The sequence below is a fragment of the Malus sylvestris genome, chromosome 7 (genome assembly GCF_916048215.2).
Source record: "Malus sylvestris chromosome 7, drMalSylv7.2, whole genome shotgun sequence".
NCBI lineage: Eukaryota > Viridiplantae > Streptophyta > Magnoliopsida > Rosales > Rosaceae > Malus > Malus sylvestris.
The window spans coordinates 29,791,292-29,810,057 of record NC_062266.1 but is presented as its reverse complement, the minus strand read 5'-3'; the positions used below and the strand labels follow the sequence as shown (position 1 = coordinate 29,810,057).

At 38.9% G+C, this 18,766-nt stretch overlaps 2 protein-coding genes and 1 long non-coding RNA gene across 6 annotated transcripts; all 3 read left to right on the top strand.

Annotated features, from left to right (window-relative positions):
• The first annotated feature begins 1,423 nt into the window (after positions 1–1,423).
• Positions 1,424–9,028, top strand: LOC126630608 (SNF2 domain-containing protein CLASSY 1-like). Of its 4 annotated transcripts, none has more exons than XM_050300753.1 (6): positions 1,424–2,045; positions 3,344–3,460; positions 4,141–4,394; positions 4,993–6,474; positions 6,583–6,729; positions 6,876–9,028. In XM_050300753.1, the coding sequence occupies exons 2-6, from the start codon at positions 3,403–3,405 to the stop codon at positions 8,814–8,816; spliced, it is 3,882 nt and encodes a 1,293-aa protein (XP_050156710.1). In that variant the 5' UTR covers positions 1,424–2,045; positions 3,344–3,402; the 3' UTR covers positions 8,817–9,028. The 4 variants fall into 4 exon arrangements, with proteins under 4 accessions (XP_050156710.1, XP_050156713.1, XP_050156711.1 ...); XM_050300756.1 differs by having other exon boundaries at positions 1,430–2,045; positions 5,017–6,474; XM_050300754.1 differs by lacking the exon at positions 1,424–2,045 and adding an exon at positions 2,709–3,162.
• Positions 9,029–13,487: 4,459 nt separating this feature from the next.
• LOC126630615 (abscisic acid receptor PYL4-like) lies at positions 13,488–14,509 on the top strand. The gene has a single exon (XM_050300764.1). It carries the CDS (start codon positions 13,672–13,674, stop codon positions 14,293–14,295), a length of 624 nt encoding a protein of 207 aa, XP_050156721.1. The 5' UTR covers positions 13,488–13,671; the 3' UTR covers positions 14,296–14,509.
• Positions 14,510–15,247: 738 nt separating this feature from the next.
• On the top strand, positions 15,248–17,278 carry LOC126630619 (uncharacterized). The gene is made up of 6 exons (XR_007626058.1): positions 15,248–15,342; positions 15,426–15,523; positions 15,607–15,704; positions 15,788–15,885; positions 16,061–16,927; positions 17,070–17,278. It is a non-coding gene; the product is annotated as an uncharacterized LOC126630619 (long non-coding RNA).
• The last annotated feature ends 1,488 nt before the right edge of the window (positions 17,279–18,766 follow it).

Here is an 18,766-nt window from a genome sequence, read left to right as displayed (position 1 = left end):
TTGCTTGGTACTGTTGCTAGTGTGTTTGCTCTTTCTCACTGGCTTCCTGCGATTTGGGTTTCACTTTGTTGGCCTTGTTGCTAACAGGTTACTTCCTCTGATTTGTGGCGGCTACCGGCGTGGTGCTCGGCGGTGTATGGGGATCTATTTTGGAGTTCTGCTTTGGCTCAGTTTCCTTCTAGTTTTGGGGCGCTGTTCATCTTGTTTTCAGGTGACGTTTGTTTCAGTTGGTTGACAAGCGGCTTTCCAGCGACGGCGGTTTGCAGCTGCTGGGGTTTGCTTCGGTATTTTCTTTGTTTCGGGCTGTTTCGTTGCTTTGGAGGTCTTTTTTTTTGTTTTTTTTCTTGCGCAATTATTGTGTTGGAATAAAACAATCTTTCACCAAAAATAAAAAAAATAAAGTACAATACGCTTCCCCTTCCCAACATTAATAATAGGGTATCCTATCCACACATCTCATTTTACTTTTCACACATCTCTTGATAATTTATATCTATTGATCTTCTTCAATTCATACGATCCGACGATCGAAAATTAAAAAAAGTGTGAGAAATAAAATGAGGTGTGTGGATATTACACCTTGATAATAAACTAGGACATGAACAATTGCAAAAATGCAAAGGGAACATGAAATCTAACACATAAGGCTAGGAAAATCTCGGGATTAAAAGTTGTACCCACAATTTCCTACATACATTACAAACGCGTGTAAAAAGAGCTTATAGGAAAATCTTGTGCAGTATAATCTATATCAATGGCATTATGTGCGTTTTTCATCATAAGTTTGAGATCAGATCAGAGGATCACACAATAAAGCTTGTTGAAAAAGAAAAAAAAAATGTGTCATCAAATCTTTCACCTGGAAAGCAAATAACATCGTTAACGAATCATGTGCTGTGAAATCTATATGATCGTCGTTATTCACATTTTCATCATAAATTTAATATCAAGATAACCATAATAAAGCTTCTGGAAAAAGTATCATCAAATCTTTCACCAGGAGACGTTATTTGCACTTAATCAATGAGAATCGAAGATTATGTCAATGAATTGTGGTTGGAGAAATTCCAAAAATAGAAATGATCAAATATTTCTCTTGAAGTATAATAAATGAGAATAACTTGTACAGGAAGAAGAGTACAACAAGTGTCGTCTATTGTGGAATTGTTGTGCTTTGTGTTGGGCCGGGCCTTGGGCCTTGTACTAAAACCCATATAACTGCCGGATTCAGTGGCTTTCGGCAGGGGACAGGGCAAGGAAACGGTCAAACAAGGAGACAAAATTGTCTTTTGACCAAATGCGCCTCGCTTCCACAACTCGAGATTTCTTGTTTCTGCTGAGGCTGAGTTCATCACCCAACAAACCCCCACGAGTTTATTGCCATCACTGCTGCCACAAAATTCCAGAAATTCATCAATTTCATCACCAAAAAGTGGACCCCACGCAACCACTTCTCAAATTCTACCGTCACGAGAACAACTTACATGAAACGTGTTTACGCTGGCACACAGCAATATTTTGATTCAATCATACAAAGTTAGGCGTAAGTTTTTTCCGGACCAGAAGATCATGGCAACGATGAATTTGTTTCGGGTAAGTTTAATTATATTCGATCACAGCCGTTGATTGACATTTGTGTCCCCAAAACGCCCTCCCGAACCCCACGTATTTACATACCCCTGCCTCTTCACCGCGATGCCCTCAACGACCTGTCATGCAGAAAAAGCACACGGATTCCGAGGATTTCAGAGAAAGAAAAAAAAGCTTTCTCTAGATTTCTCCGCTTATCCGTCGCTTTCTCCCACTGACTCGCTCACTCAGATTCTCTCTCCTCTTCCACTCTCTCTCTTTCTTTTCACTACACTCACTCCAACGCCCACTGTATAATTCGAGCATCCCCACATAGGCTTTCGGCTTATCTTTTTGGTCGGAAAAAGGTCTTCCGGAATCCGAGCTCCGATCATCCATCTCCCTATAGAGCTTCAGGCAGGTCAACGTTGCTTGCTTTGGTCAACATGTTTGAGTAGCAGCTGTTCTTCCCAACAGTAAGCAAACCAGTTGAATTGGGGTTTGTTTTGTTAGTTGAATTAATCTTGAATTTAAGTATTATATCTGCATATATTTTCTTTTTGGCAATTATTTGTTTGGTTTCTTGCTTTGTGAATTTGCTGTTTGAACATTTCCGGTGATTTTTGTTAGTACGGCATGTATTGACTGTGTTGTGTTACCACATGAAGAAATATTTTTTCTGCTTTAATCTTTGCTTTGCATGTAGAATTTTAGATGTGAGAATATCATTTTCTTAATGTGTCCAAAAATTAAATTCTTATGTCTCCTCACCTCATAAGGATTTCTCCTTCATTTTAGCTCTTATCAAATATTTTAGATTAAATTCATCTAAATTACGAGAGACGGAAATTATACACTTTTCTAGCTAATTTAGCTAACTCCAAGGGCAAAAGAGAGAAGGTCTCTCTTTCTCTATCAATTTCTCTCTCCAATAATTCGAGTAATTATTTTGTTTTTTTGAGTGACAATGAATTGATGTGCTGCAGATTCTTTTCCTTTTTCTCTCGTCCTCATTACCTTTCTTCTCTTTTTTTCTGATGAGCCAAAACATTAAAAATGTTGCGTAACGATTTTTACATTTTCCTAAAACGATTAGGATTTGGATTAAAAACTATTTATTGGAAAATAATAGAATAATATTGTTTTTAATGCTAAATTAAACAAAAAAATGTGAGTCAAAAGGGTTACCAGCTTCTGTCTTCTAGGTATACTGTAGACTCACGGTTTTTCTGACTTTTGAAGAAGAAAAAAGTTATTAATTTATTTAATTTATTTTTTTCAAACATTAATTTATTTGTTGTTGGGATGGATATTCGTGTAAATGCTCTGTTAATGATGTTACCCTTTTGGTTTGTGCATTTATTTTTGTATCCCAGAAATATAAATTATTAATTATTATTTTCATAAATAAGGATATCTAACTGTGAGTCCTATTTGTAAGCATAATCGTGATATGTGTTGGCAAAAGCGCAAATGGCATATATATATGTGCGAGGGTTTGGTGGGGGGTGAGATGAGAAAATGGGTAGAAATATCTATAGCTAGGTTTACAGTCTCTCGGCAGTCAGAAAGAAAACCAAACCAGTGAACCAGGTGGTCGATATTTACACTAAAATTATATATACATGCATATATAATATATATGAATATGATCGATATATATATATATATACATATATGCCGAATGTTTTTTTGTTATTGAGATTTTTTTTGAAAAAGTTATTCAGTTTGAAATGTGTCTAATGGCAAGGATTTGTTGTTGGTGGCGTTGCAGATATTTTACTGGTGACTGGTTCTGGTGATCTTTTGCAAGATTCAGATAGCAATTGGCTCATGAGGATGAAGAGGAAAAGACATCTGTATCGGGCTAAGCATCCGTTCGATGCTAATCGTAAGCATTTGCCTCCTCACTTGAATAATTTGGCTTGGTTTTCATTTTTTTATTTGAAATGAAATTATCCCAACAAATAGATAGAGTTTATGTTTTTCATTTATCTGCTATTTGTTTTGTATGATAATTCATTTATTCTGGGAGAGTAAGAAGTAAGAGAAATAAAGCTATGTAGTTTTGATTTGTTTCGAGTGAATCAATGGCTTCTCTAATCAGAGTTATTTACTTTTGTCTGTAACACTTGTAAACTTGAATGCACAAAAGTGGATCATCTCTTTGTGTCAGCGTAACACCACGTGTCATGCCGATGTGGTAATGGAATAAGATAAATCGCTTATTTCATTGATGATCCTTCTGTTAAGGACAGACGCTCACGTGCGTGTTGATGGAATGAGCTAAATTTCCATATTTCGTTGATGAGTTTAAGGACAGTTGATCATGTGCGCGCGTGGGTGACTATCCCAACATCTTTCATTTGTTGGTAGCAAAATATACATGGGAATTTTGCTCAGCTAAGAAAAAGAACTTGTGTATCATTCTTATCTTGGCAGTCTTGCGTAGAAACTCACAAGAATTTTATTGTGCCGTCGCCAAATGCCCTGAATCTTTTGTTTTACAATTTTGTTGCAATAGTTGTAAAATTCTTATCTGCATCATTCTACTAATTTTGGGCTTGACAGCTTTTGAGGCTCTTTGCTGTGGTTCGTGGCAACCTGTGGAAGTTCTGAGCATCAGGCGTGGTAAGATGGCCATGAGTTTCGGAAACAATCATCCCTGTATAATCAGGGACAAAGGTCCATTCGCGAACCTACGAGTCAGGTCCAGACATGCAAATATGTATGATTGCACCTGCTTTCTGAGGCCGGGTGTTGATATTTGTGTGCTGTCAACCCCTGAACATACAGATGATTCAGAGGAAGGCAGTCGAGATCCAGTGAGTAGCATTCTATGATTGGGCACTTTCACTCGAAATTCATGAGTTTCTTGAACTCTTACATGACATATTTTTAAGTATTGATGGGTATGTTTAATTTTGTTACTTTTTACTCTCTTTGTGACCAATGCATTGCAGAAAGCATTCAGTCTCTGTATACAAACTAGCATTTTTGAAAAGAAATATAATGATTTTCCTCTCGTGGTTGAGAGATATAGAGACTGCACCAACTGTCCGATTTTGATTAAAGGTCTTCCGTCATCAATCTGCTTGTTGCGTGAGATTTGTTGCTTATGAAATGCAACAAATTATCGTATCTTTGTCTTCCACATTGATACTGGAGTTCATATGAGTTTTTGACAATGCTAATCCTCATTCAATTTTTGATGTCATTGATGTCAAGGTTCCATCTACTAGTAATTACGAAGAAATCGATTTATCTGCCATTGTTGGCTAATTTCTTTAGTTTTTATTAAGTTCGTGTAGCTTCTGATCTTGCTTTGGATAGATTCTAACAGCTTGCCTGGATTGTTTTGATGTAAATGTTTGAAACAGAAAACATTAGTTACTATGGAAGTTGTGATTGACTTCTTGTTAGTTTGACCACCTCTCCCTAATGCAGGTGATGGTTGATGCTCGAATAAGCTCGATCGAAAGGGTGCCGCATGAGTCTGATCGGTGCTCATGCCAATTCTATGTGAACTTTTATGTGAACCAAGGACCTCTTGGTACCGAGAGAGCAACACTGAACAAGGAAGCCAAACTGGTTGGAATTGATGAAATTTTCGTCTTCCAAATGATTGACCGGGATGCTTATGAGAATCAACCCTACCGTTGGGAGTGCTCTGCAGACTGCCCGACACTACCAAGAACGAAATTGCTCTTGGGGACGTTCTTATCCGATGTTTCATGGTTACTTGTGGCGTCCGTGATGAAGCGGGTTATATTTGATATCAGATCAGTGAAGAACAAAATCGTGTACCAGATTTTGGAAGGCGACAATGACCGAACTCTGTTGAATTCTGACAACTACTTGCATGCCGTAAATTTCAAAGTAGACAATGGGCTCCTCGTACCTATGGTAGTCGAATTTGTTCCAGATGATGCTACCGAGGCTGATCCTACTCCTGAAATGGATGAAAGCGTACCCTCACCATCTACTGAGCTTGTCGGCCTGCGTCGTTCCAAGCGTCGAATTATACAACCTGAGCGTTTCCTTGCCTGTGATGCTCCATCAGAGATAGAGATTGGCTATGTTCGAAGCAGGCCATATAAGGTAGATTACAGCTCAGAAGATGATGAATTGTATATACCGCTATCACAGCTGTTTGCCAAACATGCAAGTCATTCAGAAGAGAACACCGAGGCAGAACAAAAGTTTCGTCCTAAGAAGTTGAAGTCCAGTAAGGATGACAATTATTGGAAAACTGAGGAAGAACTTGCATGCAAAAGCGATGATGATGACGACGTTGAATACAAAATCAAGACCAAGTCGAAGAAGGTGAAATCAGGTGCGGGTAAGCTGAAGAGACATCGAGATGAACTTGCCCTTGTTGAATACAGAAGAGACCCTTTAACCCTTGGACATGGTCATCGGAATGTCAACACTACTCCTGAAAAGGGTGCAAACGAGAGCGATGAGTTTCCTGCCAAGTACTATTACCATCACAATCGTAAAACAAAGAGAAAGAATAATTCTGACTTGGATGATATGGACTTCCAAATGAAATGGGATGGAAAAGTATCGACTAGCAGAGCTAGCAGAGTTTTATACAGAAGGCATCACTCTATTCGTTCGAAAAGGGACCCTAATGGAAGAACTTACCCAAGGAGGAGCTTAAATACTGGTGCATACAAGGAACTGATAAATTCATTCTTGAAAGACATGGACTGCACAAATAAGCCAGATGCAAATATTATGGACCAGTGGAACGAATTCAAGGCTGCAAAGAACTCTGACCAACGGAAGGAAACTGAAATGCCAGAAAATGACGATGAAGAGGAGGAAATGTCCGAGACTGAGATGCTGTGGAAAGAAATGGAATTGGCATTGGCATCAGCTTACCTTCAAGATAATGAGGTAAACTTTTAGAGTTTCCGCTTGCGTCTAAGTTTGAGAATGATAGTTCAAAATTCAGAATACAATCTGGAAAGTCTTCTAAATAATGCCTTTGTTGTTGTTTCCCAGGGATCAAATGCTGCTGCGGCAAATGCAAGTCCACCAAAGTCAGACTCAGCTTGCCGACATGAATTTAAATTAAACGAAGAAATTGGGATTATCTGCAGCATATGTGGTTTTGTCAGCACTGAAATAAGAGATGTTTCTCCCCCCTTTGTAAGTCAATTGGAAACTCATTCGTACAAAAATCTAATGTCGCATTCTTCGTGCTACTACATCTGCGGAATTTGAATAAGAGAGTAACCTTACCGTCATGTTGCTTCAAACAATAACGATGTCTGTTTTCTTGTCTGTTTCTCTAGGTGCAAAATGCCAGTGTGGACACATATGATAGAAAGAGTAATGTAGAAGAACCCGACAATAAGCGAGCTGAGTATGAAGAATTCAATTTCTTCCACACTCGCACTACTCCGGATGATCCTGAGACTTTGTCGGAAGAAAATGACAATGTTTGGGCCCTAATTCCTGAACTCAGAAAGAAATTATTATTCCACCAGAAAAAGGCCTTTGAGTTTCTGTGGAAAAATGTTGCAGGATCTTTGGAACCATCACTCATGGAACGAAAAGCCAAGAAAACCGGTGGTTGCGTTATATCTCATACCCCTGGAGCCGGGAAAACGTTTCTAATCATTGCATTTCTTACTAGCTACCTTAAGTTATTCCCGGGGAAACGACCTCTCGTCCTTGCTCCCAAGACAACACTCTATACCTGGTACAAAGAATTTATCAAATGGCAGATTCCTATACCTGTGTATCTGATTCACGGTCGAAGAACCTACAGAGTGTTCAAGAAGAAGACCGTGAACTTTACAGGAGGCCCGAAGCCAACGGATGATGTCATGCATGTGTTGGATTGCCTGGAAAAAATACAGAAGTGGCATGCACAGCCTAGTGTTCTTGTCATGGGTTATACCTCATTCCTGACGCTGATGCGCGAAGACTCGAAGTTTGTGCACAGAAAATTTATGGCGCAAGTGCTGCGTGAGAGTCCAGGTCTTGTAGTTCTAGATGAAGGGCACAATCCGAGAAGTACTAAATCCAGGCTGAGGAAGGGACTGATGAAAGTTGAAACGGACTTGAGAATATTGCTTTCGGGAACTCTGTTCCAGAACAACTTCTGCGAATACTTCAACACGCTCTGCTTGGCAAGACCGAAGTTTGTGAACGAAGTTTTAAGGGCGTTGGACCCAAAATACAGAAGGATAAAGAAAGGGAAGGAAAAAGCGCGCCATTTGATGGAAGCCCGAGCGCGAAAGTTGTTCTTGGATAAGATTGCCAAGAAGATTGATTCCAATGAAGAAGAAGATCAGAGGATCCAAGGTCTGAATCAATTGAGGCATATAACAAATGGGTTCATCGATGTGTATGAAGGTGGAAATTCAGACACCCTTCCTGGTCTACAGATTTACACCTTGTTGATGAACACTACCGACATACAACGAGATATGTTGGACAGGCTGCAAAACATAATGGCTAACTACAAGGGGTATCCTCTGGAACTTGAACTTCTGATAACCCTCGGATCGATACATCCATGGTTAATCACGACTGCTTGCTGCGCCGGGAAGTTTTTTCGTCCTGAGGAACTGATGGAGCTTGAACAGTACAAGTATGATCTGCACAAAGGGTCAAAAGTCAAGTTTGTTTTGAACCTTGTTTACCAAGTTGTCAGGAATGAGAAGGTTTTGATTTTCTGTCACAACATTGCACCGGTGAGGCTATTTCTTGAACTATTTGAAAGGGTGTTCGGATGGCAGAGAGGCAGAGAAGTTTTGGTTCTCACAGGGGATTTGGAGCTTTTCGACCGAGGAAAGGTGATGGACAAATTTGAAGAGCCCGGCGGAGCCTCAAGGGTCCTGCTTGCATCGATCACAGCTTGTGCCGAGGGAATCAGCTTGACAGCAGCTTCTCGGGTCATCTTGTTGGACTCCGAATGGAACCCTTCTAAGACAAAGCAGGCAATTGCGCGCGCATTTCGGCCTGGACAGCAGAAGGTGGTGTATGTGTATCAGCTCTTGGCAACCGGAACTCTTGAAGAAGACAAGTATGGCAGGACAACTTGGAAGGAGTGGGTGTCAAGCATGATTTTCAGCGAGGCGTTCGTGGAGGACCCGTCACGCTGGCAGGCAGAGAAGATCGAAGACGATGTGTTGAGAGAGATGGTGGCAGAGGACAAGAGCAAATCGTTCCATATGATCATGAAAAATGAAAAGGCTTCAACTGTGGTGAGAGGTAAGGACTAAGTTTTCGATTTTTGAAACGATCACAAGACAAAGGGAGAAGCTAGCTCTTCATTCGAACTTTGAATAATTTGAACTGCTGTAACACTAGGCATGATTGTGATGCAACCATCAATGCATGTATGGAACTTTAGGCTTTCATTTTATGTCCAGCTAATGTAGCAAAACTCTCAACTTTGGTTTTTATTTTATGGTCTCAACTGGTTCATGTTTAATGTGGTCTCGTAGCCGGGTGGCCGTGGTTTTTCGGCCATCACCTCGAAGCCATGGCGTGCTATTGTTTTGATCAGAAGACGACTGAATGATTTTATTCTTTAGTTTGTGTAGCTGTCATGATTTTTAGTTTCCATGACGATGAATGAGATTTAGTTTCCATGACAACTGATAATGTTAGTGAAAAACGCTTAAAGGAATCGGACTTATCTGTACCAATCTTCGAAATGGAGGTTCAGGATGATTGTCACAAACCCTTAAGCTCTAGGTTTCTCTTATATTTTGGTGTTGGACTCTAGATACCACGCGTCCCAATTTTGAAAGGGTATAAGCAACTCTTTTATCGAAACGAAAAGGGAAATCCAGGCTCAGAAGAAAATAAGGGGCAGGCTGAAAAGCCAGAGACCCAAAAGCAGACGTACAAGAAAAGGCAAAAGCCCGTCCCATTTTTTTATTTATTTTTAATAGAAAACAAGTGAAAGTAAAATAGAAGAACCCAATTGAGATGTGACACTTTTTGGCTTCTTATCGTTAACGAGTCAATTTTTTTATATGTAAACTATAAGCTAACACGTGTATAAGTAATTTATAAGGTCTCTTTTGTTAGAAATGATTGAATTGGATATGACTATTCACTAAATTAAAGGTCATTCATAAAGAAAAGATATCCTTATTTAATCTCAACGAAAATGGTAGGGTTAAAAGATAAGTTTTTTTTTTTTCATGAGTAATCTTCAACTTAAACAATGTAAGAAACTTATGATGAGAAACGAGTCCTTGTGTATAATAAAGAACTAATTATTTTGGTTAACGAATCACTCTTTTCTTACATGTAAACTATAAACTGACACATACACGTAACCTGTAAAAGCAATAAAGAAATTTTTTTTCCGCACGTCTCAAACTACGATCAGTCTGTAAAAAGAAATGAGTATATGATGGCTATAAGGAGCCAATTATTTTTCTCCGAATTGAAGTCTCGTCCTATTGATTGAATTCTCCAAAGACAACTAAAAACGACCAAGTTGTAATAATAGTACCATCTACCATGTGAAGGGGAGTGGGTTTGGAAATTTGAATACAATCAAGTTGGTGGAAGTGGGTGGAATTTAAGGGAAGAAAACGAAAGGACAAAAAAATGAAAGTTCAAAAGCATGGAATCACGCTAAAAGTTGTAAAGAAAAACGGAGAAGCCGCAACTACTTGGAAGATGAGAAGAAGAAAGCAGAAAAATTAAAGTTTTGAGCAGCCTGCGACTGATAAAATAGAACCCAGTTGAGTTGATGATGCATTTGGGACTGGGTTATTTTACTCAACTAGCCCCCAAAATAATAGGCTAAAATAGTTCCTGTCTGTCGGTCTGCAGCAGTTTCAAATTTAAAACCATTTGAGATAATTTATCTTGGTTTTATTTTTTTTCATTTTTTATTTTTTGAGTACAAAAATATATTTTACACTAATAGGAGGAGGAGTTCGGCTAAGCCGCATAATGAGAAACTTAATTTGGTATCGAATTTGTTATCTATGAGATTCAGACGTAATTTCATAAAAAACACTTGTAACAAAAGCTTCTTATGCAAGCAAATCCAAATTAGTAACTGGCTTTGCAAAAGGAAATACGATGAATCTAGCTACAAACATGGATAAATGTAGTACTAAACTAAAAGGCAAAAAATTATTTATGGAATGGTACTATATACACACTCTGTTTTACTTTCGACACACCTCCTTTTCATTTATGCCATTTGATCTTCTTCAATTTCTTATGATACTGAAAACTAAGAACAATGTATAGAAAGTAAAAAAAATTGTGTGGATAACACCTGTCACCATCCTAGCTTATATTATCAGTCGAAACCGAACATTTCCACAAAGCATCAGATGCAAAGTAGTACTAAATTACAAGTTCTTCGTGGATAGTGTTGTGTGGATTTAATTGATGAACTTGCTGCGGTCAATACGGATGTCGAGTAGTGGATAGTTGAATTCAGGACCAAGGATCTTCATTGGTGGATAGGTAAGTTTGGTGAAGTTGATGAACTTTGTCATATAGCCGACAAAATGGCCGTGATAAGTCGAAAAGTAATTTCATTTTCACACAAGTACGATTATGATAATACAACATAGAATTCAATTACTTTGCTGTTTCTATACATCCGTCTAATTACTTTTGCTGATCCCCGACTTTAGGAAAAAAAAAGGTTTTGTTTAATATTAACCGAAATCATATTTTCTTTGTCTGGTTAATTAAAATATAAGTTACATGATAGCCAAAAATTGTTTATTGAATCCAAGTGGCTGTGTCACTTAACAATATAACTCAGAAGTCTGAATTCAGTATAGTATCACAAAGAGTGGCACGGTTAAGGTTGATATAATAATTAAGAAGAAAAAAAGTACAATAAAAAAGAAATCAAACGTGATTAATGATAAAAATTAAATAATTAAAAATCACTAAAACATAGAGGTTCTACCGCTTTATTTGCAATTTATTTAAAGTTGCAACGAGGTACCTAAGAGAGAGTGGGGACTTTAAACTTACAAGATATTGATACAGAGGTGTAATCATTCTTTTTTTTTTTTTTGGTTAACGAGGTGTAATCAACCTTTGAACCAGTTATTTCTCCATTTCTTCTTCTTCTTTTTGGTACTTACAAAATAAGGTTCTAAAATACGCTAAATGATAGTCGAGCAACGGATTAGGGTCTAGCTCATAGGCGTCAAGGCAAGGCCTAGGCAAACCCTAGGTGGATTTAAATAAATTTATTAATTATTATATAAATATGCGGTGGTCGGTGCAAATGGGACTAAAAGTCACAGCGGGACACGGGGAGAACTAGAATACAACGGTAGAGTATTAGTTTATCAGACGAAGAGAGAATATGACCGGAGATGGGGGGAATGGAGACTGCAAGAGAAGGCGTTGGAGAGAATGGTGACAGCGAGAAAGAGCTGTGGCACAAAGAGAGCCCTAAAACCCTATCTGAGAGAGAGAGTCGTGGGTTGTTTTGAGGTTTACTTCCTAGAAAACCCCTTAACTTAATTAATTAAAAAAACAATCGTCTAGGAGCAAGTCGGGCGTCTAACACCTCCTTGCTTTTGTTCACCGATTGACACCTAACCCTGACGATACCTCGATCACTGCCTAGCGCCTAAGCCCCTAGGCCGATTTTTAAAACAATGCTTGTATATGAAAGAACTTTTCTTAGCAAATCAAGTCGATTAATTAGCATTATAGTACTATTTCTCTCAAACTTTCCTTTTTTTTTTAATAATTTTTTTGTAGCATTATATATATATATATATAGCCGGAAGGAAAAAAAATGTGAATCATTCATAATTTCAAGAAATGCCTTCCTAATTAAGAATTTAAAACAAAACAATTTAATTAACAGGGGTAAAATAGTAAAACGAAGTCATTTTGAAAATTTTCAAACAAAGCAGTAAGCACCCATTACGTGAGTAGTTACTTGATAAAAGTTAAAACTAGTACTAATATATTTGAAAAAGAAAATACTAATACATAAAAAAATAATAAATAAAAAGGCCAATTTGCAAGCGTTAGTAGTATTGTAAGTTTGCACAATACTTGACTTTAATTTATAGACAGGTAGCAGTATAACTCCCCGGCCTGTTTCTTGTAATTAAGAAAATAAGTTTCCAAGTTTGACTTCTAATTGCTATATGAAAAAATTAAAAATTAAATTGCGTGGATGAAGAGAATAACTAGGATAAAAGAAATGAAAGCATACAAAACTCGGCATGCACAACATAACACGCTTAAATCATCTTTCCTAACAGTTGATATGGACTCGTTTTAGAAGAATTCAAAAACCCTACTTTTCATAGAAAAGTAAAAACAAACAAAATTGAAAGAAGCCATTTTATTGGATGGCTTAATTAAAAGTTAAACAGAAAAGTACAAGGTTTGAAAACAGAAGAATCAACAAGCAATTAAAAAAATGTTTAAATTAAAAAATGAATAAGAAATTAGATTTTTCTTTTTTGGGTAACAAGAACAAGAAATTGGTTATACAAAACAACAAGTGGCAAAAGTTGTAGTTGGAAATAAAGAAAATGGATAAATAAATAAACAAAGTCCAAAAGAAAATAGTTGCAAGTTGAGGATCCACTTGCGAGTCCGGCGTATGTTTGTGATCATCATCATCACTCCCTCCAACCCCAATCCTTATTTCTCTCTCTTCTCTTTGGAGATATTTTGAGCACGATGATGTCACGTTATTATTATTTCACTTAAATTACACCATTCACGTTCACTTGTTATGTTTTAGTCTACTATAAAGGTAGTAAGACATATTAGTCACATTAATGATCGTTTATTTTTATTATAACACGTAAAATAATACATAAAATGACGTGTTTTCAGTATAAGTAAAAATTCTCCTTCGCTCTTCTCTCTCTCTCTCTTTGTCCGAGGAAACAGGAAAACTAATCCAAGTGGACCTCATCACCACTTAAACAACTAATCACCTCTCTCTCTCTCTCTCTTCCTTCCTCACTCTCTCCCTCTCCCTCTCCCTCTCCTCTCTGCCCATAATATATACGATCATCTCTAAACTTTGAACCCAGCCCTAAATTAACCTTGTCAACAAATACATAGAGAGAAATACGTCACAAAAAGCAAATGTCTTCACCAATCCAGTTTCAAAGACCAATCAGCCCTCCTAATTATCACCACCCTACAAACACAATCCACCACAAACAATTCCAATCCCAGGCAGTCGCAGCCGCAGTCGACCTCACGCGCTACCACTCCCACGTGATGGCTCCCAACCAGTGCTGCTCTGCCGTCGTGCAATCCATCGAGGCACCTGTCCAGACCGTCTGGTCCGTCGTGCGGCGCTTCGACAACCCACAGGCCTACAAGCACTTCCTCAAGAGCTGCCACGTCATAGACGGAAACGGTGACGTAGGCACGGTCCGGGAGGTTCACGTGGTATCGGGGCTTCCCGCGGGGTCCAGCACGGAGCGCCTGGAGATTCTGGACGACGAGCGGCACGTCATCAGCTTCAGCGTGGTGGGCGGGGACCATCGGCTGACGAACTACCGGTCGGTCACCACACTGCACGACTCACCGAACGGAGTGGGGACCGTCGTCGTCGAGTCGTACGTGGTTGACGTGCCGCCCGGGAACACGAAGGAGGAGACGTGCGTGTTTGTGGACACGATCGTGCGTTGCAACTTGCAGTCGTTGGCTCAGATCGCTGAGAGTATGGCCGATAAGCCAAACACCAAGAAACCCTCATGAAATTATTCACATTTTCTTCGTCGGTGATTTTTTTCTTTCTTTCTTTTTTTTTTTTTTCGAGGCTCGATCTCTGCAGCTGGTTTAAATGGTCAAAGGTTGTTTTATGATATCGTGTATATTAGTCCATGTTATAAATTGCTTCTTTAATTTCCTTTATCATGTAATCTCAGATTGCTCAATCGATCTATACATATAACAATATAATGTTCTGAAACATCATCTTATTATTTCATAAATTATGTCTAATTTCGTGGTGTGTTCGTCCTTCTAATTTTCTCATTTCCTTTTCGTTTTGTTTTTGTTGTGTTTTTTTATTTCTTTAATTAAGAAATGGTTTGCTTATGTAAAGTTAACTATATTAACAACATTGTATTCGAAACACCCGTCACCCAATTTATTTGTATTAAAAGACTATATATATCTATTAACAATATTAATTAGAACTATTCTGCGACTTTGTCCCTCAATTGTTAATTTCTTCAATGTTTATTTCTTAATGTTTCTACGTATTATATACGGAGTCTTAAAAATGTATGTATAGGTTAAATATGAAACTTGATCACTAACTGTTCGGGCAGGAATATTAACCCAAACACTAACCCTAGTTCAAATAATAAGGTTCTCTCTTCAGCTTCCGATCAAATTAATGGAAACAACTGGCTGATTGATTCCGATCTAAGTGGTAGCCCCGGACTTTTTCTTCATAGATTTTGTTGATGAAGGTTGCTAGGCCCGAATAAGTGGAATTGCAGAAGGTGTAACCGTTGGTGCATTAACATCATAATGGAAGCATCACAATGATGGAAGCATCACAATGATGAAAGCATCATAATGATGAAAACATCATAATGATGAAACATCATAATGATGTTTCTTTGGTGGAATTGTTTTTCATTTCCCCTAACAACTGGAATTGTTTTTCAACATAACACCATCATCTGTAGGTCGAATCACAAAGTTGTCTTCATGAAAGTTGTTCTTTAATTCCTTAACTACAACATATCCAAATTGGAGAGCCATCGGAGCAGTACAACTCCAGAAATCCAGGTATGATGAGTGACTGTTTATCATTTGTCTGTCAACCCGTCAGATTTGTTGTGAGCTTTGAAACTCTATTTTCTCTTGCTCAGATCAGCATGCTTTCTTCATTGAAGTTGTTCCTCAGCTTGTGAACTACAACATATCCAAATTTGAGATCCCTCGGAGCTGTATAACTCAAGAAACTCAGGTATGATGAATGACTGGTTATTATTTTTCTGTCAACCCGTCAGATTTGTTGTGAGCTTCGAAACTCCATTTTCTCTTGTTCAGATCGGTATGCTTTCTTCATTGAAGTTGTTCCTCAGCTTGTGAACTACAACATATCCAAATTTGAGATCCCTCGGAGCTGTATAACTCAAGAAACTCAGGTATGATGAATGACTGGTTATTATTTTTCTGTCAACCCGTCAGATTTGTTGTGAGCTTCGAAACTCCATTTTCTCTTGTTCAGATCGGTATGCTTTCTTCATTGAAGTTGTTCCTCAGCTTGTGAACTACAACATATCCAAATTTGAGATCCCTCGGAGCTGTATAACTCAAGAAATTCAGGTATGATGAATGACTGGTTATTATTTGTCTGTCAACCCGTCAGATTTTTTGTGAGCTTCGAAACTCCATTTTCTCTTGTTCAGATCGGTATGCTTTCTTCATTGAAGTTGTTCCTCATCGACTCTTTCATAACATATCAAAAATTCAGGATGAACTAACGGTTAAATATTTCCAGATCTTCGAAACATCACAACAGCTTCGAAATCTGCAAGAAGCCGACCATCATGTTTGGAGCTTCAACACTTTAATTTCCGTCGCTCAAACAGAAATGGTTCCTTCTTGAAAGTTGTTCATATGCTCAAGAACTATAGGGTGTCCAAAATTCAGCTCCATTGGAGAAGAGCAGAGGTTGCAGAAATTTGATAGATGAAAGGAGGCGGAAGAGGGAGAGAGAGAAAAAGTCTCCTGGGTTGGATTTCTATTTTGGGGCAGATTCCAATTTTTGTAGCACCTTCATTATTGATGAATTGCTTGTACTTTTGTCCATTATGAAATTTGGGACTTTGGCTTGTTGTTGGATCTATTATAATATGTTTGAGAACATATATAAGTGAATAAATAAGAAGGAAAATTTTGGGCCCTTGTGGGTGTAAAACAAAAAATGTTTATGTTTACCCAAGTGTTTTTGTACAAGTTCAAGGGCATCTTGGGTTTTGTGAACAAAATTTGTTTATTTGGAGCAAGGTTTTGTGTTGAAGCTTTGTAGGTGAAGCTTTGGTGTTGAAGCTTTGTGGGTGAAGCTTTGGAGGTGAAGCTTTTCGGGTGAAGCTTGTTGGGTGAAGCTTTTTAGGTGAAGCTTTGTGGGTGAAGCTTTTTAGGTGAAGCTTTTCGGGTGAAGCTTTTTGGGTGAAGCTTTTTAGGTGAAGCTTTTCGGGTGAAGCTTTTTGGGTGAAGCTTTTTAGGTGAAGCTTTGATGGTGAAGCTTTTTGGGTGAAGCTTTTTAAGTGAAGCTTTTTGGGTGAAGCTTTTTAGGTGAAGCTTTGATGGTGAAGCTTTTTGGGTGAAGCTTTTTAGGTGAAGCTTTGTGGGTGAAGCTTTGTGGGTGAAGCTTTGATGGTGAAAGTATGTAGAGGGAGCTTTCTAGGTGAAGATTTTTTAGGTGAAGCTTTGTAGGTGAAGCTTTTTTAAGTGAAGCTTTTCGGGTGAAGCTTTTTAGGTGAAGCTTTGTGGGTGAAGCTTTTTAGGTGAAGCTTTGTGGGTGAAGCTTTGGAGGTGAAGCTTTTCGGGTGAAGCTTTTTAGGTGAAGCTTTGGAGGTGAAGCTTTTCGGGTGAAGCTTTTTGGATGAAGCTGTTTTTTTTTTTTTTTTTTTTTTTTTTTTTTTTTTTTTTTGGCGCTTGACACGGTCTTCATTTGCTTGTTTTGTAGTGACTGTGGAAGACGGATTGCTTTCTGATTGAGAAGGGTTCCGGCATCGCTTGCTATGAATGTAAAAGAATGAGGGCTGAGTTGGCTAAATTACCTCTTTATTGAATTCATTGCCAAATGGCCTTCATTACATAGGATGCCAAACGGCTATAGCTCAACACTTGTACATCGTGAGTCTATTTGTAGTAGTACTTCAAGTGATCAGCGTTCCATGGATGGCCAAGGGTCTTGCCATCGGAGCTTCTAAGTGTGTAAGAGCCAGGGCGACTGATGCCAATGACTTCATACGGTCCATCCCAGTTTGGACTAAGTGTGCCTTCACTCGGGACTCTGTCGCAGAGTAATCTTTTCTTTAAGACCCAGTCTCCTATTTTGAAAGAACGAGGCTTGACCCTAGAGTCATAATAGTTGGAGATGCGCTGCTTGTAGGCGACATTCCTCAAGTGAGCTTGGTTTCTGTGTTCCTCGACTAAATCCAAGTTGAGGGTGAGTTGTTTGTCATTTTCACTTTGAATGTAGTTCTGGACTCGGAATGTTGCTTGCTCGAGCTCAACAGGGACAACCGCCTCTGTGCCAAAGGCAAGTGAGAATGGAGTTTCTCCTGTTGAAGTCCGATATGAAGTGCGATATGACCAAAGAACTTGGGGTACAAATTCTGGCCAACAGCCTTTAGCTTTGTCCAAGCTGGTTTTCAAAGTGCGCTTGATTATTTTGTTGATGGCCTCAACTTGTCCATTAGACTGGGGATGAGCTGGAGAGGCAAAGCATAAGTTGATGTTGAACTTAGAGCAGAACAACCTGAACTTCTTGTTGTCGAACTGTCGCCCATTGTCAGTGACTATCGCATTGGGAATGCCGAATCTACAAAGGATGTTCTTCCACACGAAGTCTTCTATCTTTGCCTCAGTAATGGTTGCCAAGGGTTCTACTTCGGCCCACTTTGTGAAGTAGTCCACTGCAACGACTGCGTAACAGACTTTGCCCTTCCCTGCCGGCATTGGGCCGATCAAATCAAGTCCCCACTGGGCGAAGGGCCAAGGGCTGATCATAGGAGTAAGAGGCTCTGGAGGGGAATGAGGAATAGCCGCATATCGTTGACATTTGTCACATGAGCGGGATACTTTGATGGCATCCTGGTGGAGTGTTGGCCAGTAATATCCTTGGCGAAAAGTCTTGTGTGCTAGGGACCGAGATCCAGCATGATCTCCACAGACTCCCTCATGTATTTCCCGAAGGACGATTTCCGCCTCGGCAGGCGTAAGACACCTTAAGTATGGCAGGCTAAAACCTCGCTTATAGAGTTGATCATTGATGATCAGGTAGCGGGTAGACTTGTATCGAATTTGCTTAGCCTGGACTTTATCATTTGGGAGGGTGCCATGAGCAAGGAAATTATAGATCGGGGTGATCCAACTATCCCCCTGTTGTAAGTTGCATACTTCTGCGACCATGGTGCTTGGTGTTGCCAACAGTTCGACATGAATTTTTCTTCCAATCTTGTCTTCCACAGCCGAG

Bases quoted from the DNA above. Each gene is read 5' to 3' on its own strand.
- LOC126630615 (XM_050300764.1), top strand. From the start codon at position 13,672: ATGTCTTCACCAATCCAGTTTCAAAGACCAATCAGCCCTCCTAATTAT.
- LOC126630608 (XM_050300753.1), top strand. From the start codon at position 3,403: ATGAGGATGAAGAGGAAAAGACATCTGTATCGGGCTAAGCATCCGTTC. The intron at 3,461-4,140 runs GTAAGCATTTGC...TGGGCTTGACAG, and splicing joins GCATCCGTTCGATGCTAATC to CTTTTGAGGCTCTTTGCTGT. The intron at 6,730-6,875 runs GTAAGTCAATTG...CTGTTTCTCTAG, and splicing joins GAGATGTTTCTCCCCCCTTT to GTGCAAAATGCCAGTGTGGA.